The 27,084-nt window shown below is 55.1% G+C and overlaps 1 protein-coding gene across 5 annotated transcripts in view; it reads right to left on the minus strand.

Annotated features, from left to right (window-relative positions):
• LOC137417680 (uncharacterized) overlaps window positions 1–4,494 on the minus strand; it is a 40,282-nt gene extending 35,788 nt beyond the window's left edge. For 3 of the 5 annotated variants that reach the window (XM_068103580.2, XM_068103579.2, XM_068103578.2), the window contains exon 1: window positions 4,406–4,494. In XM_068103580.2, coding sequence (XP_067959681.2) covers window positions 4,406–4,490 — 85 coding nt within the window. In that variant the 5' untranslated portion in view covers window positions 4,491–4,494. The remainder of the gene's footprint in view (window positions 1–4,405) is intronic. The other 2 variants (XM_068103582.2, XM_068103581.2) reach the window with 1 other exon arrangement.
• Between the last annotated feature and the right edge of the window lie 22,590 nt (window positions 4,495–27,084).

Here is a 27,084-nt window from a genome sequence, read left to right on the forward strand (position 1 = left end):
GGTTTTCCGATGGACGTTCGTCACCGCCGACGTGCCCATGGCACTGCTTGGCGCGGACTTCCTGTGCGCTAATGGGCTCCTGGTCGACGTCAAGCGCAGACAGCTGGTCCAGGCCGAGACGTTCAGCTCGCTCGCTTGTGCGTTGCCCAGCTCAACGAGCGGCTTGCCAAGCGGCTTGCCGAACGATTCGGTTCCGGCCACGTTGGTCTGTACGCTTCCGGCAGCGGACGCATTCACCCGCCTCCTCGCCGGCTTCCCGGCCCTCACGCGGCCCACCTTCTCGGCGGGGGCCGTCAAGCACGGGGTGGCCCATCACATCCCCACCGTCGGGCCACCGGTCTACGCCCGGGCACGCCGCCTCGAGCCGACGAAGCTGGCGGTGGCAAAAGCGGCGATCGCTACCCTGGAGCGACTCGGCATCGTTCGGCGCTCAGAGAGCGCTTGGGCGTCGCCGCTGCACACGTGCCGAAGCCCGGCGGGGGATGGCGACCGTGCGGGGACTATCGCCGTCTCAATGACGCCACGACTCCCGACCGCTACCCCGTCCCCCACATTCAGGACTTTTCCGCCCGTTTGGCGGGCAGGTCCTTCTTCTCGAAGGTGGACCTCATACGCGGTTACCATCAGGTCCCCGTCAGGCCGGAGGACGTCCCGAAGACGGCGGTCATCACGCCATTCGGACTCTTCGAGTTCCTGCGCATGCCCTTCGGTCTGAAGAATGCGGCTCAGGCGTTCCAGCGACTGATGGACAGCGTCCTGCGCGACTTGGATTTTGTCTACGTCTACCTGGACGATATCCTCGTCGCCAGCGCGTCCCGCGAAGAGCACCTACGCCACCTCCGCACGCTCTTCGAACGCCTGGGCCAGCATGGCCTGATTGTGAACCCCGCAAAGTGCCGGTTCGGCGCCGCCACAATCGATTTTCTGGGGCACCGTGTCACGAGGCACGGAGCCGTCCCCCTGCCGGCCAAGGTGGAGGCGGTGAAGGGGTTTCCGCGCCCCCGCACGATCAGAGGGCTGCAGGAGTTCCTGGGCATGGTGAACTTTTACCATCGGTTCCTGCCCCGTATCGCCCAGCTCCTGCGCCCCCTGCACGAAGCTCTCCGAGGTAAGCCGGGCAAAGGCGACGTTACCTGGACCGAGCAGATGGACACGGCGTTCACGGGCGCGAAGCTCGCCTTGGCTAACGCCACCATGCTCGCGCACCCGGCGCCCGATGCACCGATCGCCCTCACCACCGATGCCTCGGACTACGCGGTGGGCGCGGTGCACGAGCAATGGGTGCGTGGAGCTTGGCAACCGCTGGCGTTCTTTAGCCGGCAGCTTCGCCCGCCCGAACGCCGTTACAGTACCTTCGACCGCGAGTTGCTCGGACTTCACTTGGCGGTCAGGCACTTCCGCCATCTGCTCGAGGGCTGGGCGTTCACTGCCTTCGTCGACCACAAGCCGCTGATCTTCGCGATGGGCAAGGTCACCGAGCCGTGGTCGGCCCGGCAGCAGCGTCACCTCTCGGCCGTGTCCGAGTACACGACGGACATCCAGCACGTCGCGGGGAAGGACAACCCGGTGGCGGATTGCCTTTCCCGGGCCGTCGCCCACGCAGTCCACCTCGGCATCGACTATGCCCGGATGGCAGCGGACCAGGCCGCTGACCCCGACGTCCAGGCCTTGCGGACCACCGTCACGGGCCTCCGCGTCACCGAGGTGCCGTTCGACGGCGCGGGCGCGGCCCTCTTGTGCGACGTCTCCCTCGGGCGTCCTCGCCCCATCGTGCCCGCGGGCTGGCAGCGCCAGGTATTTGACGCCATTCACGGCCTGTCCCACCCGGGCGCGAGGGCCTCCCAAAGGCTGATCGCCGACAAGTTCGTCTGGCATGGCCTCCGGAAGGCCGTCCGCGGCTGGGCCAGGACGTGCCTCGCGTGCCAGCGCGCCAAGGTGCACCGGCACACCCAGGCCCCGTTGGCCCCGTTCACGGTGCCGGAACGCCGGTTTGACCACGTCCACGTGGACCTGGTGGGACCTCTGCCCCCCTCGCGGGGTTTCACCTACGTCCTCACCATGGTGGACCGCACCACCCGGTGGCCGGAGGCCGTGCCCTTGGCGTCGACAACGGCGGCCGATGTCGCGCAGGCTTTCATCGCCACCTGGGTCGCCCGGTTCGGCGCCCCCTCAGACATCTCATCCGACCGCGGCCCCCAGTTCACCTCGGAGCTCTGGGGGGCGGTTGCGCAGGGGCTCGGGGTCCGGCTGCACCGAACCACGGCCTACCACCCCCAGGCTAACGGCCTGTGTGAGCGATTTCACCGCTCATTGAAGGCCGCGCTCCGGGCCACCCTCCGCGACGGCGGCTGGGTCGACAGGCTCCCCTGGGTCCTGCTGGGCCTCCGGACGGCGCCCAAGGAGGACCTGCGCGCATCCGCGGCGGAGTTGGTCTTCGGGCAACCGCTGCGGGTGCCGGGCGAGTTCCTCCCCGACTCCACAGCACCATGGTCCGCGGCACAGCAGCGCTCCGCTATGCAAGAGACCGCCCAGAGGTTCGCCCCGGTGCCAACGGCATGCCACGGGCACCCACCGACGCACGTCGCCCCGGAGCTTCGCACGGCGGAGTACGTCTTCGTCCGCCACGATGCCCATCGGACACCACTGCGGCCCCCGTACGACGGCCCTTTCCGCGTGCTGGAGACCGGGGCGAAGCACTTCACCCTGGACATCGGCGGTACTCCTGACCGCGTTTCGGTAGACCGCCTCAAGCCGGCCCACCTCGTTGTGGACCATCCACCGCCAGTGGCCCGACCCCCACGTCGGGGCCGCCCTCCTGCGGGCGGACCCCCGGCACCGCCCAGCCCCGCCGCCACGCCGCCCCCCGGTCCTGCACCCATCCCAGGGGCAGCCATGGGCATCCCACCTGGCACACCTGCACCCCGGACGCCGCCGATCGCCAGGGGGCGCTTCGGCCGGGTCATTCGTCTGCCCCGCAAACTGGCCCTCCAGGTGCGCGGGAATTCTGGGGGGGCGCGTGTGGCGGACACAAAAGCCCACTGGCGTGGTGACATCATTCCACGCACCAAGTGGGCGGTGGCCACGCCCGAGGGGTAGGCGTGGCCTCATGATATACACCGGGCGACCAGCCCGGAGCAGTTCAGTGTTACAGTGTAGTCTTACAATAAAGACGTTTATATGTTACCGCTTGTCCGCTTCCTCCTTGCTCACAAGCAGCGCGCGTAACGCCACGCTTTACTGTATTGTTTTTGCAATTTTCCATTTTTTCCAAACACGATAGAATAATATTTACCGATATGAACAGTGATGTGGCTTTTGTTGAAATTCTACATACCAGGAGGGAGTAGATCGACTCCTGACGAACTCTTCCTCTATAAACGTGCGGCTCCGAAGTAACACGGTAGCGTGTGCAAAGCGACTGAGAAACAGGTGTAGCGGCCACTTCCGTGTTACAGATTCGGCGCGCACTCTTCACACATAAACGTGCGACTGAGAAAGACGTGTGGCGGCCGCTTCCGTTTTGCAGAATTCAATCTTTTTTCAAAATGGGCACCATGTACTGTTTAGATTTTAATGATTTGCGTGTGATATGATTCAACAGATGTTTATATGAATCGTTTGAAATTAAAAAAAGCCTTCAATTTCTGATATTTTGCCTTTTCATTTGGACTTCCCAATTGAAACCCCGCCCGTAGGGCGGGTACCGTTGCTAGTCATTCAAACGCCATTTCGAAAAATATCAGTATTCAATCATCTTCAACATGGGATAGAGTAAGCATTTAGCAACCCAGACATAAGGTACCTAATGCCCCAATAGTTAAATTATCAGACAATATAGGAGATGCTCCCAACGGTCATTGCTGTAAATTGCTTAAAACGTATACATTGACAGGCGATATTTAGCCGGTACGAGCGCTCGGGGCGTGCTATTTCACCGGTAAAACGCTTCTGTCTCTCCAGGTATCAGGTGACGTCACTTCTGGCTCAAGGGGGATACCCAGTTATTTGACCGGTAAAACTCCAACTCTGCCATTAAAAAACAATCCTAAAACGACCGTGTTTTCCTTTATTCCGACCAGTAGTGGTCAATGAGGATTAACCTGAAAAGTCACTATACCGGTACAATAACGTCAAGGTAAATGTTACCGATAGGCGACTAACCAGGTATACACTTCGTTCAGATTAAGCAACGTTATACATGTATCGAACCTGAACGGTATATAAAGGAAGGTGCATTTTCACATCAATTTGCAATTAGTTGTCATCTCGGACAGATGGGAATGGAAGTGAAGGGAAAGAAAGAGCAGGTGGGCATGTCAACGTGAAAAGAGGGATGTAGACAAGGCATAATTGTAACAGACTCAAAGTTAATAGTTTATTCTATACTCGCTGCTCCAAGCCCCACCGGGTTGTTCAGTACGTGTGTGCGGGTCCGAGCAATCCAGTTCCACTTTCACAGAGTGAGAGTCCATTTCCCCGGTACGCGACATTTCCCGGAAGCCGGTAAAAAAACAAAACTCGGACGAGCCGCAAAAAAATATCGTGTTAATGTTGTTCCATTTAAAGCCAAGGAAATTTAGACGATCGTGATACTATAAAAAAAAAAATCACTTTATATGGTATGCGATTCTAAAAAATGGTACCAAGACGTTTATAGCCGAGCTAAATTAATATTACAATACACCGCAAACGATGGGCAAAAAGAAAGATCACATTAAAATGTTCTAAAGATAATAATTGCAGTAAATAGAAGACAGAAAACGAAAAGCAAAATAAATATTGTCTAGAATTGCAGCTTACATTCATTATATTTGGTGGATGTGTCCTTGGTTGTTAATCTCTCCATTCGGGTGTCAGAAGGTGGAACGGAGTCCTCGCAGGTCTCGATGTATCCACCTTCGTGTGTGTGTGTGTGTGTGTGTGTGTGTGTGTGTGTGTGTGTGTGTGTGTGTGTGTGTGTGTGTGTGTGTTGTGTGTGTGTGTGGTGTGCAAAGTATGTGTAATATGTCATGCGCAAATGCATGTACACAACATACTACTGCACAACATATCACATGTAACGTGTGTATACAATCAACGAGCGAATTTCATCGAATTTCACCGAGTTTCAGGAAATTACCGAGAGATATTTCTTCGTTTTTATTTTATTAGTTACTAGCAGAAGTACCCAGCGTTGCCGGGCGGGGGCACGTACACTTTAAACATGTATATACATGTGGGATGTGAGACATATACTCCATCACGGTATATGTGTACATAATGCATAAAAATAATATGTGTGCATAAAATACACAGCATATGATGTCATGCAAAACAAAACAAAACATGCCAAAGCAAAACTAAAGCCAAACGTGTGTAAACCATAACCGTGCATGTGTGGCGGACACAAAAGCCCACTGGCGTGGTGACATCATTCCACGCACCAAGTGGGCGGTGGCCACGCCCGAGGGGTAGGCGTGGCCTCATGATATACACCGGGCGACCAGCCGGAGGAGTTCAGTGTTACATTGTAGTCTTACAATAAAGACGTTTATATGTTACCGCTTGTCCGCTTCCTCCTTGCTCACAAGCAGCGCGCGTAACGCCGCGCTTTACTGGTGACCCTCGACGTTGGATCTGCCGTAGCGATCCTTCCGAACACGACGCCATTGCAATGGCCAACGACAAGGCAATGGCGATTAAACTTCCCGAATTTTGGGAGGCCCAGGCCGAAGTCTGGTTCGTTCAAGCCGAAGCCCAGTTTCAGCTTCGGCGCCTCACCAACGACGACCTGCGCTACTGCCATGTCGTCGCCTCCCTCGGGCCCGGCACGGCCGCTCGAGTTGTGTCCGTCCTTCGCCACCCACCGGACGGCCACAAGTACGAGGCACTCAAGCGGCTACTCCTAGCCACGTTCGGCCTCACGGACGACGCACGGGCCGACCGCCTCCTGGATCTCCCCGAGCTCGGTGAGACGCGCCCGTCGGTCCGAATGGACCATATGCTGTCACTGTTGGGCGACGAAGTCCCCGGTTCGCTATTCCGGGCGCTTTTCCGGCGCCAACTTCCAGCGCAGGTTCGCCTCGCGTTGGCCGGGACCGAGCTAATGGAACCCCGAGCATTGGCAGCCGAGGCGGACAGGTACTTCGCCGCTTCGGACACGCGGGCGAGCGTCGGCGTGGCCGTCACGGCCCTCGACGCTGATGTTCAGCAGCATGTTCCACAGCATCAGCTTCTACAGCACGCTGATGTTCAGCAGCATGCTGAAATGCACCTCGTGAACGCCGCCACGCCCCGCCCACCGCCACGGCGAAAACCGCCACCGCGGGCAAACCCGCCAACTCCACCGGCCTGGCGGAGCCAGCCGCGCTCCTCCAGCTCCACCACCTGGTGCTGGTTCCACGCCAAGTTCGGCCACGAAGCTCGGCGGTGTCATCCGCCGTGCTCCTTCAACGGGTCGGGAAACGCCCGGGCCGGCGCTCAATAGTGGCGATGAGCGCAGGCCGTTCGAGCAGCCTGCTGTTCATAACGGACACCTTCTCCGGGTGCCGTTACCTGTGCGACACGGGAGCGCAGGTGAGTGTCATTCCCGCCGGCACGTCAGACAAGCACGCCGCGGGTGGGGGCCCCGCGCTGCTTGCCGCGAACGGGACGCCCATCCGTACGTACGGAAAACGCTGCCTCTCTCTGCGGTTTGGAGGGCAGGTTTTCCGATGGACGTTCGTCACCGCCGACGTGCCCATGGCACTGCTTGGCGCGGACTTCCTGTGCGCTAATGGGCTCCTGGTCGACGTCAAGCGCAGACAGCTGGTCCAGGCCGAGACGTTCAGCTCGCTCGCTTGTGCGTTGCCCAGCTCAACGAGCGGCTTGCCAAGCGGCTTGCCGAACGATTCGGTTCCGGCCACGTTGGTCTGTACGCTTCCGGCAGCGGACGCATTCACCCGCCTCCTCGCCGGCTTCCCGGCCCTCACGCGGCCCACCTTCTCGGCGGGGGCCGTCAAGCACGGGGTGGCCCATCACATCCCCACCGTCGGGCCACCGGTCTACGCCCGGGCACGCCGCCTCGAGCCGACGAAGCTGGCGGTGGCAAAAGCGGCGTTCGCTACCCTGGAGTGACTCGGCATCGTTCGACACTCAGAGAGCGCTTGGGCGTCGCCGCTGCACATCGTGCCGAAGCCCGGCGGGGGATGGCGACCGTGCGGGGACTATCGCCGTCTCAATGACGCCACGACTCCCGACCGCTACCCCGTCCCCCACATTCAGGACTTTTCCGCCCGTTTGGCGGGCAGGTCCTTCTTCTCGAAGGTGGACCTCATACGCGGTTACCATCAGGTCCCCGTCAGGCCGGAGGACGTCCCGAAGACGGCGGTCATCACGCCATTCGGACTCTTCGAGTTCCTGCGCATGCCCTTCGGTCTGAAGAATGCGGCTCAGGCGTCCTGCGCGACTGATGGACAGCGTCCTGCGCGACTTGGATTTTGTCTACGTCTACCTGGACGATATCCTCGTCGCCAGCGCGTCCCGTGAAGAGCACCTACGCCACCTCCGCACGCTCTTCGAACGCCTGGGCCAGCATGGCCTGATTGTGAACCCCGCAAAGTGCCGGTTCGGCGCCGCCACAATCGATTTTCTGGGGCACCGTGTCACCAGGCACGGAGCCGTCCCCCTGCCGGCCAAGGTGGAGGCGGTGAAGGGGTTTCCGCGCCCCCGCACGATCAGAGGGCTGCAGGAGTTCCTGGGCATGGTGAACTTTTACCATCGGTTCCTGCCCCGTATCGCCCAGCTCCTGCGCCCCCTGCACGAAGCTCTCCGAGGTAAGCCGGGCAAAGGCGACGTTACCTGGACCGAGCAGATGGACACGGCGTTCACGGGCGCGAAGCTCGCCTTGGCTAACGCCACCATGCTCGCGCACCCGGCGCTCGATGCACCGATCGCCCTCACCACCGATGCCTCGGACTACGCGGTGGGCGCGGTGCACGAGCAATGGGTGCGTGGAGCTTGGCAACCGCTGGTGTTCTTTAGCCGGCAGCTTCGCCCGCCCGAACGCCGTTACAGTACCTTCGACCGCGAGTTGCTCGGACTTCACTTGGCGGTCAGGCACTTACGCCATCTGCTCGAGGGCCGGGCGTTCACTGCCTTCGTCGACCACAAGCCGCTGATCTTCGCGATGGGCAAGGTCACCGAGCCGTGGTCGGCCCGGCAGCAGCGTCACCTCTCGGCCGTGTCCGAGTACACGACGGACATCCAGCACGTCGCGGGGAAGGACAACCCGGTGGCGGATTGCCTTTCCCGGGCCGTCGCCCACGCAGACCACCTCGGCATCGATTATGCCCGGATGGCAGCGGACCAGGCCGCTGACCCCGACGTCCAGGCCTTGCGGACCGCCGTCACGGGCCTCCGCGTCACTGAGGTGCCGTTCGACGGCGCGGGCGCGGCCCTCTTGTGCGACGTCTCCCTCGGGCGTCCTCGCCCCATCGTGCCCGCGGGCTGGCAGCGCCAGGTATTTGACGCCATTCACGGCCTGTCCCACCCGGGCGCGAGGGCCTCCCAAAGGCTGATCGCCGACAAGTTCGTCTGGCATGGCCTCCGGAAGGCCGTCCGCGGCTGGGCCAGGACGTGCCTCGCGTGCCAGCGCGCCAAGGTGCACCGGCACACCCAGGCCCCGTTGGCCCCGTTCACGGTGCCGGAACGCCGGTTTGACCACGTCCACGTGGACCTGGTGGGACCTCTGCCCCCCTCGCGGGGTTTCACCTACGTCCTCACCATGGTGGACCGCACCACCCGGTGGCCGGAGGCCATGCCCTTGGCATCGACAACGGCGGCCGATGTCGCGCAGGCTTTCATCGCCACCTGGGTCACCCGGTTCGGCGCCCCCTCAGACCGCGGCCCCCAGTTCCGACCGCGGCCCCCAGTTCACCTCGGAGCTCTGGGGGGCGGTTGCGCAGGGGCTCGGGGTCCGGCTGCACCGAACCACGGCCTACCACCCCCAGGCTAACGGCCTGTGTGAGCGATTTCACCGCTCATTGAAGGCCGCGCTCCGGGCCACCCTCCGCGACGGCGGCTGGGTCGACAGGCTCCCCTGGGTCCTGCTGGGCCTCCGGACGGCGCCCAAGGAGGACCTGCGCGCATCCGCGGCGGAGTTGGTCTTCGGGCAACCGCTGCGGGTGCCGGGCGAGTTCCTCCCCGACTCCACAGCACCATGGTCTGCGGCACAGCAGCGCTCCGCTCTGCAAGAGACCGCCCAGAGGTTCGCCCCGGTGCCAACGGCATGCCACGGGCACCCACCGACGCACGTCGCCCCGGAGCTTCGCACGGCGGAGTACGTCTTCGTCCGCCACGATGCCCATCGGACACCACTGCGGCCCCCGTACGACGGCCCTTTCCGCGTGCTGGAGACCGGGGCGAAGCACTTCACCCTGGACATCGGCGGTACTCCTGACCGCGTTTCGGTAGACCGCCTCAAGCCGGCCCACCTCGATGTGGACCATCCACCACCAGTGGCCCGACCCCCACGTCGGGGCTGCCCTCCTGCGGGCGGACCCCCGGCACCGCCCAGCCCCGCCGCCACGCCGCCCCCCGGTCCTGCACCCATCCCAGGGGCAGCCAGGGGCATCCCACCTGGCATCCCTGCACCCCGGACGCCGCCGATCGCCAGGGGGCGCTTCGGCCGGGTCATTCGTCTGCCCCGCAAACTGGCCCTCCAGGTGCGCGTGAATTCTGGGGGGGCGCGTGTGGCGGACACAAAAGCCCACTGGCGTGGTGACATCATTCCACGCACCAAGTGGGCGGTGGCCACGCCCGAGGGGTAGGCGTGGCCTCATGATATACACCGGGCGACCAGCCCGGAGGAGTTCAGTGTTACAGTGTAGTCTTACAATAAAGACGTTTATATGTTACCGCTTGTCCGCTTCCTCCTTGCTCACAAGCAGCGCGCGTAACGCCGCGCTTTACATGTCTACATGCAAATCATCGCTACCGGTCTTCATCTTTCTCAGGACCCCCTTCCAATCGGGTCTGCCACATCTCAGACCCCCTTCCATTGGGGCCGCCAAATCCCAGCCACTCCACCCCCTCTTCCACTGGGGCCGCCAAATCGCAGCCCCACCCCTTCCACTGGGGCTGCCAAATCTCAGCCCCACCTCTTCCACTGGGGCCGCCAAATCTCAGGCCCCCCTTCCACTCGGGTCTGCCAAATCTCAAGCCCCACTTCCACTCGGGTCTACCCGAGACCATATACATTGTCGTGCGAATCCCTCTGGTTAATACCAGGGACCGCGGAAGACGCGACGCCCACGCAGTCCACCTCACCTCATCACCCAGACTCCTTTGGGCCTGAACAAACTCTACCTCCACGGGAATGTCCCAGGTCCCCAGCCGCCGTATCACATCATCCTCATCATCATCCCCATTAACACTTTGCGGCCCCGACAGGTCTTCCCCAAGAAATACCCGGTCCGGCTCCATTACCCGGACCCCCAATAATGTTACCCCCTCTTGCTCTGAACCACCGCCCTGGCACAGCAAGGATTCAAATCCATCCCCCTGTTGAGGTGTTGTAGCATCCTCCCGGCCCTGATACACCTCCAGGCCAGCAGGTGGGAAACATGCCCTATTACAATTTAATTCTCCATTCACCTGTGGGCACTCCATGCTCACCTGTGGACATGCCCCATTTACCTGAAAATTTGCAGTCTCCCGTTTCAATTCGCCTGCCATAACAATTCCCTGCTCCTGAGCCCCCCGTGAATCATTCTTTTGTTCTTTCTTTATCTCATTCGTTTGCTCACATGGGGTTTTCGTTTCTTTAACCTGAACATCCAATCTTTCACAAACTCCCCTCATTATCGGCCTCATTTCCTCCATTTTTCCCTCCAACCGCTCACCCATTCCCTTCATATCGTCCTTCATGTCTTTCATAAATTGAAATAGGCCTGGTTGTCTATTGAGGCTGTGCCTATGGCGGGGAAAGTTCCACCACTACGCTGAATTCCCTCATCTACATCCGACTCACTCCCAATGCTTCCCACATTTTCCAGCCTTCCTTCCTCGATATTGCCCACCTCCTCCATCCGTAAAGGAGGTCGCTTTCCCGCACGGCTCTTACAACAGGAATAAAATTAAATTTAATGACGCACCTTTCGCGTCGTGCAAGCCCAATCAACTATACAATTTATCGCCTCGGACTACGAAATGTTTTCGTCCAAATGGCGGGCGCGATGTGCGCCCGACCATGTCGGTCTCGCCGCGGACAAAAAAATTTGTCTGACGGGCCCAGATCCCACTCCTAACACCAGTTGTCGTGCGAATCCCTCTGGTTAATACCAGGGACCGCGGAAGACCAGAACAGCTTTAACGGAGGCGACGATCAATACGGATTTTACTATCAAACGCGGGAAGAGAATAAGGGAAGAGGAAGAAGCGGGAGCGCGTGATGGTGGAAGGGGAACAAACTCAAACGGCACAAGATTTGCAGGGAATGGAAAATAATACAAGGGTTTATTTGCAAAGGTCGGGACAGGGAAACGCGATATTAAATAGAAGTCCTAAATTTGGACGTCCCCACAACTCACTTCAGAAACGAACAAGGGAAGATGAATTAATAAAAGGAAACGTCATGTACTTGTAAATGTAGGGTGTGGGTGCAGCCTTATCTCGTCTGTCGTCTTGTATTGTCTGCCGTCCAAACAAGGCGCCGTTCGGCCCCGCTCGCGCGCCACCAGGCCTCGCTCCAAGCTCCAATCGATCGCACACCACGAGGTCCCTCGCTCCGAAAGCACCGCTCCAAGCACCATGCAGATGGCGAGCCAAGACCACCAGGACCTCTCAAGACCAAGATGAAAAGTGCAGAGAGCACAAGACAGCCAGGGAGGGACATGCTGCGCAAGAGAGTTCGAACTGCAAGAGAGATGTGCTGCGCAAGCAAGAAGAGCCGGATGTGCAAGACCGCACTGCTGAAATGCAGGAGGGAAAATGTCGTTCGGCGCGCCCCAAAATAGCCTTTCGGCAGTGACATCAGCCTTGGCGCACCACCCAATCAGTGCCCTCCACCGAATCACAGGCCTGTAGCGTAGTCATAGCTCATGGCACTCGATGTGGCTAGGCCTGCCGGAGGTGTAGCTGGTAGCGGCCATCATCGGCGGTGTCCTGGCCTGGTTTCCTTGCCTGTTCCTTCCGAAGTCACTGTCAGGGAAGGAAATTATTTAATGTTGTACTAAGGGCCTGTCTAAGTGTTTATGTTGTTGTGCATTGCCATAAGGGACAAAGGTTTGACTACCAGATTTGACACACATGGGCTGTTATCTTTAATCCCTAACTTCTAGCACACGAGCATCCTGGTATGTTCACAGGTATACATCTTAACCCGACAAACCGGACTAACACACAACTTATTACAAGGTAGATTCCCTATCGTGACAGTCGAAGCATGTTACCTATTCAGATCTACCTGACTCGAGATATTGCTTTACCCTACCGACATAACAATATACACACACACAGGGGCACCACCAGGGATTTTGGGCCCCATGAAAAGATATCACAATGGGCCCCTAGGAAGCACGCGCACACATTTTTCCCCGACATTTTTGCCAGGAGGTTGAAACAATGCTTATATTTCTGCACACAGTATGGAATTCACTATTTGATGCAAGACTGATACCCACACAAGAAATGTGCTCAAGGCCATCTTTTACAGTCTAAATGTAATTTTAATGGTAAGAATTACAACATACATTAACCACTTCAATTAAAATAAATTAACATTATCATCTATAGAATGATATAACAAACAAAATAATAAAATCAGTAGCAGAGTATACATACAAGTATACATACCAAGTGTAGTGATCCAATATCCATAGCCATTAGCCATGCCATTTAGTTATCACTGGTCCTTGCTCAGCCTTACACACCAACCAAAGAACCGTTAGTTTTATTGGTCTATTATCTATCTATAATTCCAGTAATCTCTGTGTGTGTGTGTGTATGTGTGTGTATGTGTGTGTGTCTGTGACCGCTGTTTCTCGAAAACCACGGGTCCGATATACTTGAAACTTGCCAGGTATATTGCTGGGGACCTGAGGATGTGCCTTTTCAAGGTTTCATATTAATCGGACAAGTAGTTACCGAGCTATGGCGATTTAGCCGTTCGCCGTTCGCTTTGGCTTTGCGAATGGACCAAACCATTTCATGTAAATAGAGGGGGGGGGGGTTCTACCGTACTCGCAAGCCGTTCGCTTTGGCTTTGCGAATGGACCAAACCATTTCATGTAAATAGAGGGGGGGGGGGGGGATTGTCACCGTACTCGCAAGCCGTTCGCTTTGGCTTTGCGAATGGACCAAACCATTTCATGTAAATAGAGGGGGGGGATATAATTTTAGATATATATATAGTACGGGCATGCCCTAGTCTATCTATAATTCCAGTAATCTCTGTGTGTATGTGTGTATGTGTGTATGTGTGTGTGTATGTGTGTCTGTGACCGCTGTTTCTCGACAACCACGGGTCCGATATACTTGAAACTTGCCAGGTATATTGCTGGGGACCCGAGGATGTGCCTTTTCAAGGTTTCATATTAATCGGACAAGTAGTTACCGAGCTATGGCGATTTAGCCGTTCGCCGTTCGCTTTGGCTTTGCGAATGGACCAAACCATTTCATGTAAATAGAGGGGGGGGGGGGGGTTCTGTGGTCGTTGCGAATGGACCAAACCATTTCATGTAAATAGAGGGGGGGGGGGGGTTCTGCGGTCGTTACTGCCACGTGGTTTCAAAGTTTTTTTTTGTTGTTGTTGTTTGCACGCATGTTTTTTTGCACCCACGTACGGGCACGCTCTAGTCTATCTATAATTCCAGTAATCTCTGTGTGTATGTGTGTGTGTGTGTATGTGTGTGTGTATGTGTGTCTGTGACCGCTGTTTCTCGACAACCACGGGTCCGATATACTTGAAACTTGCCAGGTATATTGCTGGGGACCTGAGGATGTGCCTTTTCAAGGTTTGAAATTAATCGGACAAGTAGTTACCGAGCTATGGCGATTTAGCCGTTCGCCGTTCGCTTTGGCTTTGCGAATGGACCAAACCATTTCATGTAAATAGAGGGGGGGGGGGGGGGTTCTACCGTACTCGCAAGCCGTTCGCTTTGGACCAAACCATTTCATGTAAATAGAGGGGGGGGATTGTCACCGTACTCGCAAGCCGTTCGCTTTGGCTTTGCGAATGGACCAAACCATTTCATGTAAATAGAGGGGGGGGATTGTCACCGTACTCGCAAGCCGTTCGCTTTGGCTTTGCGAATGGACCAAACCATTTCATGTAAATAGAGGGGGGGGATATAATTTTAGATATATATATAGTACGGGCATGCCCTAGTCTATCTATAATTCCAGTAATCTCTGTGTGTCTGTGTGTGTGTGTGTGTGTGTGTGTGTTTGTCTGTGACCGCTGTTTCTCGACAACTACCGGTCCGATATACTTGAAACTTGCCAGGTATATTGCTGGGGACCCGAGGATGTGCCTTTTCAAGGTTTGAAATTAATCGGACAAGTGGTTCCCAAGGTATGGTCACCGTACTCGCAAGCCGTTCGCTTTGGCTTTGCGAATGGACCAAACCATTTCATGTAAATAGAGGGGGGGGGGGTTCTGTGGTCGTTACTGGCTTTGCGAATGGACCAAACCATTTCATGTAAATAGAGGGGGGGGGTTCTGTGGTCGTTACTGCCACGTGGTTTCAAAGTTGTTTTTTGTTGTTGTTGTTTGTACGCAAGTTTTTTTTTTTTTTTTTGGGCAAGGAACGGGCACCCACGTACGGGCACGTCCTAGTTCTATTAAAGATGATAGTGTAGCGGCTACCGCTGGGTTTACACAATCGCCTTGCACCTACCAAGGACGCGGAGCGATCACCATGCCGGGCTTGTCCAGGACGCCCGGGCAGGCCCGGGCACGCCCGGCCACGCCCGCTCTCGACTTGCCAGGCCGCGTCCGGGACGCCCGGGCATGCCCGGGCATGCCCGCCCGCGACTTGCCAGGCCGCGGCCAGGACGCCCGGCCACGCCCCCTCTCGCCTTTCCCGGGCAAACGCTCCGGGATAATGTGTGTATATATATTGCTGCCCGATAAACGGGCTTTTCAGAGTACCCGAGTTGTTTTGTGACAATAAAGAAACTCGGACGAATTCCAGCTTTTTGTCGCGTCCATTCTTCCGATTACGTGGGAGCACAGCTCCTTCATTGGTGACCTACCGACATGGACACGGCAGTTGCCCTTAAACTGCCTACCTTCTGGGAGGCTCACGCGGCGGTTTGGTTCGCCCAGGCGGACTCCCTGTTCGCCCTGCGAGGCATCACGGCCGACGACACCCGCTTCCACCATGTGGTAGCAGCGCTCGGTTCAGCCACCGCGGCTCACGCCCTGAGCCTCCTCGAGAGCCCGCCAGCCGCTGACAAATACGGCGCGATTAAAAAGCTCCTCCTCGACGCTTTCGCCCTCTCATCGGTGGAACACGCACAGCGCCTGCTCGACCTGCCAGAGCTCGGCGACACGCGCCCGTCCGAGCGAATGGACTACATGCTTTCGCTGCTCGGCGAGCACTCTCCGGCATTCCTGTTCCGGGAGCTGTTCCTCCGTCAGCTGCCTAGCCTGGTACGCCTCGCCCTGGCGAGCACGACGATCACGGATCCCCGCGCCCTCGCCAGGGAAGCCGACAAGATCTCCGCGGCAGGCCAACGCATTGCAGCAGCGACCTGGGGCCCACCGCCGTCCGACGCAACGCCCATGGTGCCCGAGCACCCGGCACGGTCGACGACCGAACGGCCGACGCAATTGGCGGCCGCTACGCCGAGCCGACCACCTCCAGCATGACGACCGGGGCCTCCACCTGACCAAGCGTGGTGTTACTATCATGCCAGGTTCGGACAGAAGGCCCGGACATGCCGACCCCCGTGCACCTTCGGCAGGCCGGGAAACGGCCGGGCCGGCGTTCATTACCAGCCATGAGCGCCGGCCACACGGGCAACTTACTTTTCATCACGGACAAAGCGTCCGGACGGTGCTTCCTGTGCGACACCGGTGCCCAACTGAGCGTCATACCCGCCTCTGATCAGGACAGGCAGTCCGCGGTTTGCGGCCCCTCCTTGGTTGCGGCCAATGGATCGGCCATCCGCACCTTCGGCCCGCACAACGCCACCCTCTGCTTCGGCGGCCAACGCTTTACTTGGACGTTTGTAACCGCAAACCTGCCTATGGCTCTGCTAGGCGCCGACTTCCTCTGCGCACACGGACTGCTGGTGGACGTCCAACGGCGTTGCCTCATCAACGCCGAGACCTTCAGCTCCCTGGTATGCACATTGAGCAGCCCGCTCCAACCGAGCTGGCATGTGCCCTCCTGGCGGCGAACGAGTTTGCTCGCCTGCTCACGGAGTTCCCGGCCCTCACGCGGCCGACGTTTCCAGCCGTCGCAGTACGACATGGGATCGAGCACCACATACCAACCACGGGCCCGCTGGTCTACGCCAGAGCCCGCCGCCTCGACCCAGCCAAGCTCGCCATGGCCAAAGCCGAGTTCGACGCTTTGGAACACCTCGGCATCGTGCGGCGCTCCGATAGCGCGTGGGCTTCGCCACTACACATTGTCCCAAAGCCAGGGGGCGGCTGGCACCCATGTGGCGACTACAGCCACCTTAACGACACTACCACCCCCGACAGGTGTCCGATCCCGCACATCCAAGACTTCTCCGCCCGTCTGGCAGGACGGGTCATTTTTTCAAAAATCGATCTCATACGGGGATATCACCAGGTACCTGTCAGGGCGGCCGACGTCCCTAAAACGGCCGTCATCACGCCGTTCGGCTTATTCGAATTCCTACGGATGCCGTTTGGCCTCAACAACGCGGCTCAGGCATTCCAGCGCTTGATGGACGGCGTGCTGCGTGACCTGCCATTCCTCTTCATTTACCTGGATGACATCCTCGTCGCCAGCATGTCCCGGGCCGAGCACCTCCTCCACCTCCGAACACTGTTCGGGCGCCTCAGCGAGCATGGCCTCATCGTCAACCCGGCCAAATGCCACTTCGGCACGACGGCCGTTGATTTTTTGGGCCACCACATCACCAAGAACGGGGCCGTGCCGCTGCCATCCAAGGTCGAGGCCATCACCACGTTTCCGCGTCCCTGCTCCATAAAGGCCCTGCAGGAATTCCTGGGAATGGTGAATTTCTATCACCGCTTCGTGCCCCGCGCTACTCAACTCATGCGGCCCCTCTATGAAGCCGTCCGGGGCAAGCCGGCCAAGCACGACATCGTCTGGTATGCAGCAATGGACGCGGCCTTCCAAAGCTCAAAGCGGGCCCTCGCCGACGCAACACTGCTCGCTCACCCGGTGCTCAACGCTCCCATCGCCCTCACCACGGATGCCTCCGACTACACGGTGGGCGCCGTACATGAGCAATGGGTGAACGGGGTTTGGCAGCCACTCACTTTTTTCAGCCGGCAGCTCCGGCCGAACGAGCTCAAATACAGCACGTTTGACCATGAGCTCCTCGTTCTACACCTGGCCGTTCGCCATTTCCGCCACCTCCTGGAGGGCCGACCCTTCACGGCGTTCGTCGACCACAAGCCGTTGGTTTACGCAATGGCCAAGGTCACGGAGCCGTGGTCGGCCCGCCAACAGCGCCACCTCTCCGCCGTGTCGGAGTTTACCACGGACATCCGGCACGTCGCCGGCAAAAACAACGCCGTGGCCGACTGTCTTTCTCGGGCCAGTGCGAATGCGGTCCACCTCGGCGTGGACTTCGCGCTTATGGCGGCAGACCAAACCACCGACACCATGGTGCAAGCCCTCCGGGCGGCGGACACGGGCCTCCGCCTGGCCGACATCCCCTTCGCGGACACTGTCCTGCTCTGCGACGTCTCCCAAGGCCAGCCTCGCCCCATCGTGCCTGTTACCTGGCAACGCCGCATCTTCGCCTCCCTCCACGGCCTTTCCCACCCGGGCCGGAAAGCTTCCCAGAAGCTGGTGTCGGCGCGATTCGTCTGGCACGGCCTTCGATGGGACGTCCGCGATTGGACCAGCACCTGCACAGCCTGCCAACAGGCCAAGGTCCACCGACACACCCAGGCCCTACTGGCACCTTTCACCGTGCCCGAACGACGTTTCGACCACGTCAACGTGGATCTGGTGGGCCCCCTCCCCCCATCACGGGGGTTCACACACCTGCTCACCATGGTGGACAGGACCACCAGGTGGCCGGAGGCCGTTCCCCTCGTCTCCACCACCACCGCCGACGTGGCGCAGGCTTTCATCGCCACCTGGGTCGCCCGCTTCGGCGCACCGGCGGACATCTCGTCGGACCGCGGACCGCAGTTCACCTCCGAGCTGTGGGGCGCGGTCGCCCGCAACCTGGGGGTCAAGCTCCACCATACTACGGCCTACCACCCCCAAGCCAACGGGTTGTGCGAGCGATTCCACCGCTCCATGAAGGCCGCGCTCATGGCCGGCCTTCAAGACAGCGGTTGGGCCGACCGGCTGCCGTGGGTCCTTTTGGGTCTCCGCACGGCCCCCAAGGAGGACCTCCGGGCATCCACCGCCGAGCTTGTCTACGGCCAGGTGCTACGCGTCCCGGGCGAATTCGTGCCCGACGCTACCAGTCCCTGGTCCGCAGCTCACCAGCGCTTGGACCTCCAGGAGGCCGCCCGACGGTTTGCCCCCATGCCAACATCCCACCACGGTGACCCCCAGTCCTACGTCCCCCCAGTGCTTCGCACAGCGGAGTACGTTTTTGTGCGTCATGACGCACATCGGGGGCCACTCCGGCCACCGTACGACGGCCCTTCCAGGTCCTGCGACGGGACGACAAGTCGTTCGTCATCGACATCGGCGGCAGGTCGGACCGGATTGCAGTGGACCGCCTCAAGCCGGTGCACGTGGACATCGACCAACCGCCACGGTTGGCCCTTCCGCCGCGGCGAGGCCGCCCCCCGTCCACGGTGCCCCCCACTCGACCGCCCACCATCACACTGGACCCACCCCCCCCCCCACGACCCACCAGGGATCGCTTCGGCCGGGTCATCAGGACCCCCCTCAAATTGACCCTGCCGGTGCAAGTCGATTCTGGGGGGACGTGTGTAGCGGCACCCGCTGGGTTTACACAATCGCCTTGCACTTACCAAGGACGCGGCGCGATCACCATGCCGGGCTTGTCCAGGACGCCCGGGCAGGCCCGCGCTCAACTTGCCAGGCCTCGGCCGGGACGCCCGGGCATGCCCGGGCACGCCCGCTCTCGACTTGCCAGGCTGCGTCCGGGACGCCCGGGCATGCCCGCCCTCGACTTGCCAGGCCGCGGCCAGGACGCCCGGCCACGCCCCCTCTCGCCTTTCCCGGGCAAACGCTCCGGGATAATGTGTGTATATACATTGCTGCCCGATAAACGGGCTTTTCAGAGTACCCGAGTTGTTTTGTGACAATAAAGAAACTCGGACGAATTCCAGCTTTTTGTCGCGTCCATTCTTCCGATTACGTGGGAGCACAGCTCCTTCAATAGGTTAATAATTTAATATTGAGAATTTTTACCTAATGTTCTCATAATTTTTAGGGCCCCTGTCAGTGCAGGGCCCTTGGAATCATCATAACTTTTCCCCCCCTTACAGCGCCCCTGCACACACACATATACAGGGTGAGCCAGAAATATGGTTATTTTTAACACTCATGTAAAGGTAACAAAAAGTGATATTTCAAAACAAATTTTTACAAGAAAGTGAAGTATATAACATGCCATTTATTTGTGGAAAAGAACATCTAGGAGATGCACACCATTTCGTCTGACACATTCCTCCAATCGTGGACGCCAATTATTCATGACGCTCTGCAACATGGCCACATCAATATCATTGATTTCGCGTCTGATGTTTTTCTTAAGTTCGTGAAGAGATTGTGGACGGTTAACATACACTTTGTCCTTTAGATATGACCACAAGTAATAATCACATGCAGTCAAATCGGGTGACCTCGCTGGCCATGGAATATCGCTGTTTCTGGAAATGACATGCTTTGGAAAGAGCGCCCTTCCAGTAGTCATGAACACTCTGGCAGTGTGGGAGGTTGCACCATCTTGCTGAAACCACGTCATTGGGCTCACTTCTGCAAATCTGTTTAATTCTCTGGAGAGGAAATTAGAAACCATTTTGGAATATCGAGCTGCAGTAACAGTGACGGCATTTCCGTTATCGTTCTCAAATAAGCAAGGCCCTATGATGCCGAATGACGAAAGTGCACGCAACACTGTGACTTTGGGACTGTGTAACGGTTACGTGTGAATTTCTCTTGGGTTTTCTTATTGCTGAATGAAACATTTTACCTGTGCTAAGGCTGAAAATGTGGTTTGTCCGGTCGTGTCCGACTTCTGATGACATTCATGATCAGATTTCTCCAAACATCCCTATCCTGCGCTGCTTCCCAAAGCTCTGGCAAAGACAGCTTGGTCACAACCTTTACCCCATCCATCCAGTACATGCATGGTCTGCCTCTTCCTCTTCTTCCCTCAAATATACCCATCATGGTTGACTTCTCCAGGCTCGTTTTCTGCACGCATGATGTTTCCAAAGTTTAATAGTTTCTGTTTTAGCATCAGCGCTTCTAATATACATGGTGGTCTAATTTCTTCAACCACTGACTTTTGTTCTTGCGTCCATTGGATTAAAATTCATCTCCAACATCACATTTCAAAACTGTCAAAATCTCATTTCTTTCTTTCTCATTGTCCACGACTCACATCCATACATGGCAACTGGAAACACCAGATCATTCATCAGTCTCCTCTTGGTTTGTTTTGTCAGATCTTTGTCTTTCCAGATCTTTGTCGATCCTGACATTGTTGTTTTCCCCAACGTTAACCGTCTATTCATTTGTCCTCTACATTCTCCACTTACTTCAATCTTAGAACACAGGAATATATGCATATGCTTATGCTTCAAAAACTTAAAAACAACTGAAAGAAATCCAACCAAATTTTGCATGTTGCCAAAGGTACCCCAAGGATTTTTTTTTTTTAAATCTGGGTAGAGTATCTGGAGGTGGGGAGAAGACCCCAATTCTCTCTATGTATTATATAGCACCATCATGTATTAGCCAGTATTACAAATTATGTCCTTATGTAAAGAAAGTTTAAACAACTTAACAACATGCATTACGGTGATGTTGAAATCTTAGTGAGAACAATACGAAATTCAAACTGCAAGCTGTAATGGTAGGCTTCCAGGCAAGATGGCCGCCATACCACATTTGTAACAGATTTTTCTAAAGCTTTTGATTTAATAAATCACAATGTGGTTGTAACAAAGTTGATACAAATGCGTGTCAGTCCTGCCTTAATTCCTTGGATATGTGGTTTCTTGGATAAAAAAAAAGCTCAATGTGTTAGATACAAGGGTACCTTGTCTGTAAACCGAACCCTTTGTGGAGGGGTACCACAGGGTACCAAATTGGGCCCTCTCTGTTTTTTGGTTTAAATCAATGATGCAATGACTCAGCTTGATGACTGTGATCATATCCTACCGGAGCCCTTAAGTATGTTGATGACATGACACTGATTGAGAATTCAAGTGGCAGGCAACCTAATATGAAACTACAATCTGCCTTAAATATCTTTACTCAATGGGCAATTCAAAATAACATGAAGCTGAATACTGACAAATGTGCCCTTATAGAAGTTTGTTTCATGAAGCAATCTCCGCCAAGGCCTCAATTTACTATCCAAGCGACTGTACTGTAGAAGGTTGATCATACGAAAATACTGGGTGTTATCATCTCATCTGATCTGAAGTGGAATCTTCACATTTGCAATATTGTCACCAGGGCAAATGGAAAGTTGTTTATGTTGAAGATGCTGAAAAAGTTTAACTTAGCTGTGGAATATTTGCTCACCATTTTTAAAGGCTATGCTAGATCACTTTTCGAGGATGCTGTTCCAGTTTGGAATGCTGGACTCACAATCCGCCAAAGTAACGACCTGGAACAGGTTCAGAAAAGGGCTCTCTGAATCATTCTAGGACAACCATACATTCATTTTGATCAGGCCTTTCAGCTTTGTAATATCTCATTCCTGAAACAACGCAGCTTTGAAATTTGTCTGAGATTCGCAGGCCAATTGCTGACATCTAATGAGTTTAGATATTGGCTTCCAGGCCTCAGTCAGGGTAGGACACCATACACTCTCAGAAATTCATCTCAACTCTCACAAATCACATGCAAAACCCAAAGGTACAAAAACAGTGCTATACCATACTTTGTTAACATTCTGAAAGAACAATATACATTGCACTCCCTTTTTATTTGATTTTTAACGACATCCTCTTTTAACAGTTTTAAGTACAAAGTAATTACATGTATATCTTTATAATATTGTTACGGTATCTGGAGGGGAATCTCAATATCCCACTCCTGAACACCGAATTGTTACGGTATCTAGAGCGGAATCTCACTGATGACACCAATTTGCTACGGTGCTCGGAGGAATTCCATGCTGCTCCTGAACACTGAATGTGTTACGGCCCGGAGTTCAGGTTTACTACGAGGGGGTTAACCGCCATTCTCTCCCGAACTTATCGGACCTGCGACTGCCGCACACGAATAACTTCCGTACTTAGCAGGTTGCGAATTAGCAAATACGGACGCCAATCGGAGAACGTACCATACGTACCCTCCGGCAGTTTCCTTTGTCCTTAGATGGAAATTTACACAGCCGAGCGAAACCGTTAGTCAATGCCAGAGGGATAATGCTAAAGCCATTCAGTCGATGTTAAAACTGCATACGAACAATGGCGGATCAATCGAGAAGAGACATTCACGGACAGAGAGAAAGGAAAACGTTTAACAATTTGATTTATTACAGATATTTACAATGTGATTATTTTAATAACAAAGAAAAAAGGGACAAGAAGCAGAAATATAGCTTATTCTACGCCTTATTACAATTGCTCCGCATAAACATCACATGGGCCCAACACACTCTCATGGGGGAGGGAGAGGGTAACGAACAACTAAGGAATCTGATAGCATAAAGGCTACATGCTCCCAAATGCCTCTCCTTGCGGTGCCAAACGTCCCGTTGCTGCCACTGAGAAGCACAAGCAGGTAACGACGATCCCAACGTGACCAGCACAAGCACGGCAGAGTGACTGAGGCCCCAGGAGTGGAGCACATGTGCAAGGCCAACAATCAAGGAAGCGTCAGACAGGCCCAGAGCCGATAAAGAGACAGGCACAGAGTGTAATAATGCCGATGTAGAAGCTCAGTGGGGCAAGAGAGAGAAGTGTCCACAATGCCCAAGAGCCAGCACAACTGCGACCGCCTGTGACCAAAAGCCCGGACCAAGAGCATGCAAAAACCGTGACGACCTGCGATGCCAGCCACAACCAAGAGAGAGAATCAATCTCTTTAAAATCCCTTTGTTCACCCTCCAAGGAGGAGGGGGGAAATCTTGGAGGTCTCCTTGATCACGATTGGTGGAGCCTGTAACTCCGCCCCTTTCACCCTGATTGGTGGGTTTCTGAACCTGGACACCATGGTGTGCCTTGGAGCCCGGTGCAATGCCTGGTAGCTTATCCCTTATAAGTGGAGGACCTTTCCCCAAAGCATGACATAGTAACCTGAAATAAGGGGAGGGACTAAGATTATGGTCTGCTTTGACAAATATTCTAAGGGACCTGCATGGTGGTTGCCATTACTTTTTAGTGTTTTCTCAAACCCGCAACAATATATTTTGCGGATTCTGGTGCACCTACTCTTTAATCCTTCCCCTGCTTTTTGCTGTATTTACCCTCCTTTAATTTATCCTGCCTTATGTCATGTTATTACCCTGCGCTCGTGAAGGGAAAAGCAGGGTTAGGCATTTGGTTGTGTTCGTGCGCACGTGTGGTGTACGTGTCTGCATTTTTAAAATTCATTTTCTCGGCAAACGTTGGTCTGATTGACACAAAATTTTAGCATAGGAGTGCCTCCGCCAGTATAATTTTTTAATTCATAACTATGACGTCATAGGTCACGTAGTGTGTATGCCATCTTGGAAAAATGTTACACCTCTATAACTATATATATCTATATATATAAAACACAGTTTGTGTGTGTGTGTGTGTGTGCATGTGTGTGTGTGTGTGTGTGTGTGTGTGTGTGTGTGTGTGTGTGTGTGTGTGTGTGTAATGTTACCGATAGACTCCGAAACGGAGAGGCTCACGTGCTTGATATTTGGCATAGAAATGGCCATTGAGCCTGTGACGAACATGGCCGACCTCAAAATATTTGACGATCCATATTTTTTATTCATATTTACCTCAGCGCATTTCAGCGAAGTACCCGCTAATCTCAGCCAGTGCGAGCAGCTCGCTGATTCGCTCAGAGAGATCACGTGATGTTCCATCCCCGCCGCTAGACTGATTCGCTCAGAGCAAACACGTGATGGGACCATTGCCATTCACTCCACATAGGTGGAGATGCAGTTACCGGGCGCCATCTTGGTTGGCATTCGATGCTGGGCGATGGTGATTTCCGTCACACGTTTGCACGTAATTCAGAGCGAAAAGCGATCGTGTTTTGTGTCGATTTTGTGCGATATGAATTAAATGTCTTTGATAGGGACCGGTAATTCCGCCAGGGGCGCTGCGCGCACTACTTACGTCACGCTGTGCATGGCACTCTGTGACCGCCGTTGCGGTGCAATGCTTTGCGGGCAAATCGTTTTTATGCCATGGTATGTCATATTTTGGACTTAACAACTCTTCATGACTGATCATGTGACATCTACACACTCATGGCTACCACCGAGACGGATCCTGGTTTCACGTGAGTAATATTTACCATATTTGCTCGATTTTTGAAACCGATGCATGCAAATATCGTGTCTATACCACACCTAAAATATGTTTAGAAAGAATAAGCACATCTCCCCTTTGAAAGTGCCCCCTGAAGTGTGTCCAGGTGGAATTTCTAAGTCGTAGGTCTTAGCAACTCTCAGCAATCTTTTACCGCATGGATTTATCTCGAGTATTTACTAAACTGTGCTAAGTTGAAGTTGCGTACATATTTCAGCAGTTTTCAATGTAAATCGGTGTAATGTAAACTCCCCCCTCCCCTCCCCCCTACCCCTCCCCTCCTACCCCTCCCCCTTCCCCTCCCCTCCTACCCCTCCCCTCTCCCCCTCCCACCCCTCCCCTCCCCCTCCCATCCCTCCCCTCTCCCCCTCCCACCCCTCCCCCTCCCACCCCTCCCCCTCCCCCTCCCCCTCCCACCCCTCCCCTCCCCCTCCCACCCCTCCCCTCCCCCTCCCATCCCTCCCCCTCCCCCTTCCCCCTCCCCTCCCCCCTCCCCCTCCCCCTTCCCCCTCCCCTCCCCTCCCCCTCCCCCCTTACCCCTCCCCCTTCCCTCCCCCTCCCACCCCTCCCTCTCCCCCTTCCCCCTTCCCCCTCCCTCTCCTCCCTCCCCCTCCCCCCTCCCCTCCCCCTCCCCCCTTACCCCTCCCCCTCCCCCCTTACCCCTCCCCCCTCCCCCTTCCCCTCCCCTCCCCCTACCGCTCCCCTCTCCCCCTCCCCCTCCCCTCTCCCACCCCTTCCCATCCCTCACCCTCCCCATCCCCCCCTCTTCTCCCCTCTCCCCCTCCCCTCCCCCTCTTCTCCCCTCTCCCCCTCCCCCTCCCCCTCTTCTCCCCTCCCCCCTCTTCTCCCCTCCCCCCCGTTCCCCTCCCCTCCCCTCCGTTCCCCTCCCCTCCCCTCCCCCCTCCCCTCCCCCGCCCGGCAATGCCGGGTACTTCTGCTAGTCCTCTATAATACACCTCTATATCTCCCAAACTCCTCAATGGAAAAAAAAAAATTGAAACATGGCTCATTGTCAAGTACTCCCCATGGGGAATAAGATATGTTGATGATGATGATGTCATCAGTGCCTTCATTATGACGTCATAATTCGACAAGTTCAACGCTTGATCTGATCAGTATGAAAAAAAAACTTTGCTCTGCAACTTTTAGTCCGACGGACACAAAATTTTCAGAATATGAGCGGCTCCGCCTGTAGAATTTTTAAAATGATATTTATGACGTCATATGTCACGTGGTACAGGCGCCATCTTGGAAAATGTTTTAAAAGTTGCACCTCTATATCTCCGAAACCGCTCCATGGAAAAATTGAAACATGGCTCATTGTCAAGTACACCCCTTGGGGAATAAGATGTGTTAATGATGATGTCATCAGTGCCTTCATTATGACGAATATGACATCATAATTCGACGTGTTCAACGCTTGATCTGATCAGTATGAAAAAAAAACTTTGCTCTGCAACTGTTAGTCCGACAGACACAAAATTTTCAGAATATAAGCGGCTCCTCCTGTAGAATTTTTTAAATGATATTTATGACGTCATATGTCACGTGGTACAGCCGCCATCTTGGAAAATGTTTTAAAAGTTGCACCTCTATATCTCCGAAACCGCTCCATGGAAAAATTTAAACATGGCTCATTGTCAAATACTCCCCTTGGGGAATAACATGCGTTAATGATGATGTCATCGGTGCCTTCGTTATGACGTCATAATTCGACAAGTACAACACTTATCCGATCATTCTGAATTTTTTTTCTCTGCAACTGTTGGTCTGATGGACACGACATTTTCACCAAAGGAGCGCCTCCTCATGTAAAATATCAAACGGAGGCACAAAGCGCCCCTCCCTTTATATAAGGGATCATTTCTCTGTATGCAGCTTTAACATGGGGAATGAAAATTCGTTTCTCAGCTTCTACTGGACGAAATCAGCTTCAAATTTCAGAAGTAAATGCTTTGTAGGTTGAAGTAATATGTTCCAAATTTCAGCAACGTCCGTTTATGCATTCTTGAGTTATATTCAGAAAACCCTCGAAATCACGTTGGTGTGAATCACGTTGGTCAAGGACTATACATTTAAACTAGCTGAAACTTGGAATATACATCAGCCAATAGGTCTAGTTAATGGCTGTCAAAACAAATTCCACCGAAGTGCTATAGGTTTTGCTTTAAGATTAAATATATATAAATATATATATACATAAATAAATATATAAAAAATATATACACACTTTATAACTCTTCAAAATATTA

This window comes from Myxine glutinosa, chromosome 1 (assembly GCF_964187855.1).
Source record: "Myxine glutinosa chromosome 1, kmMyxGlut1.1, whole genome shotgun sequence".
Taxonomy (NCBI): domain Eukaryota; kingdom Metazoa; phylum Chordata; class Myxini; order Myxiniformes; family Myxinidae; genus Myxine; species Myxine glutinosa.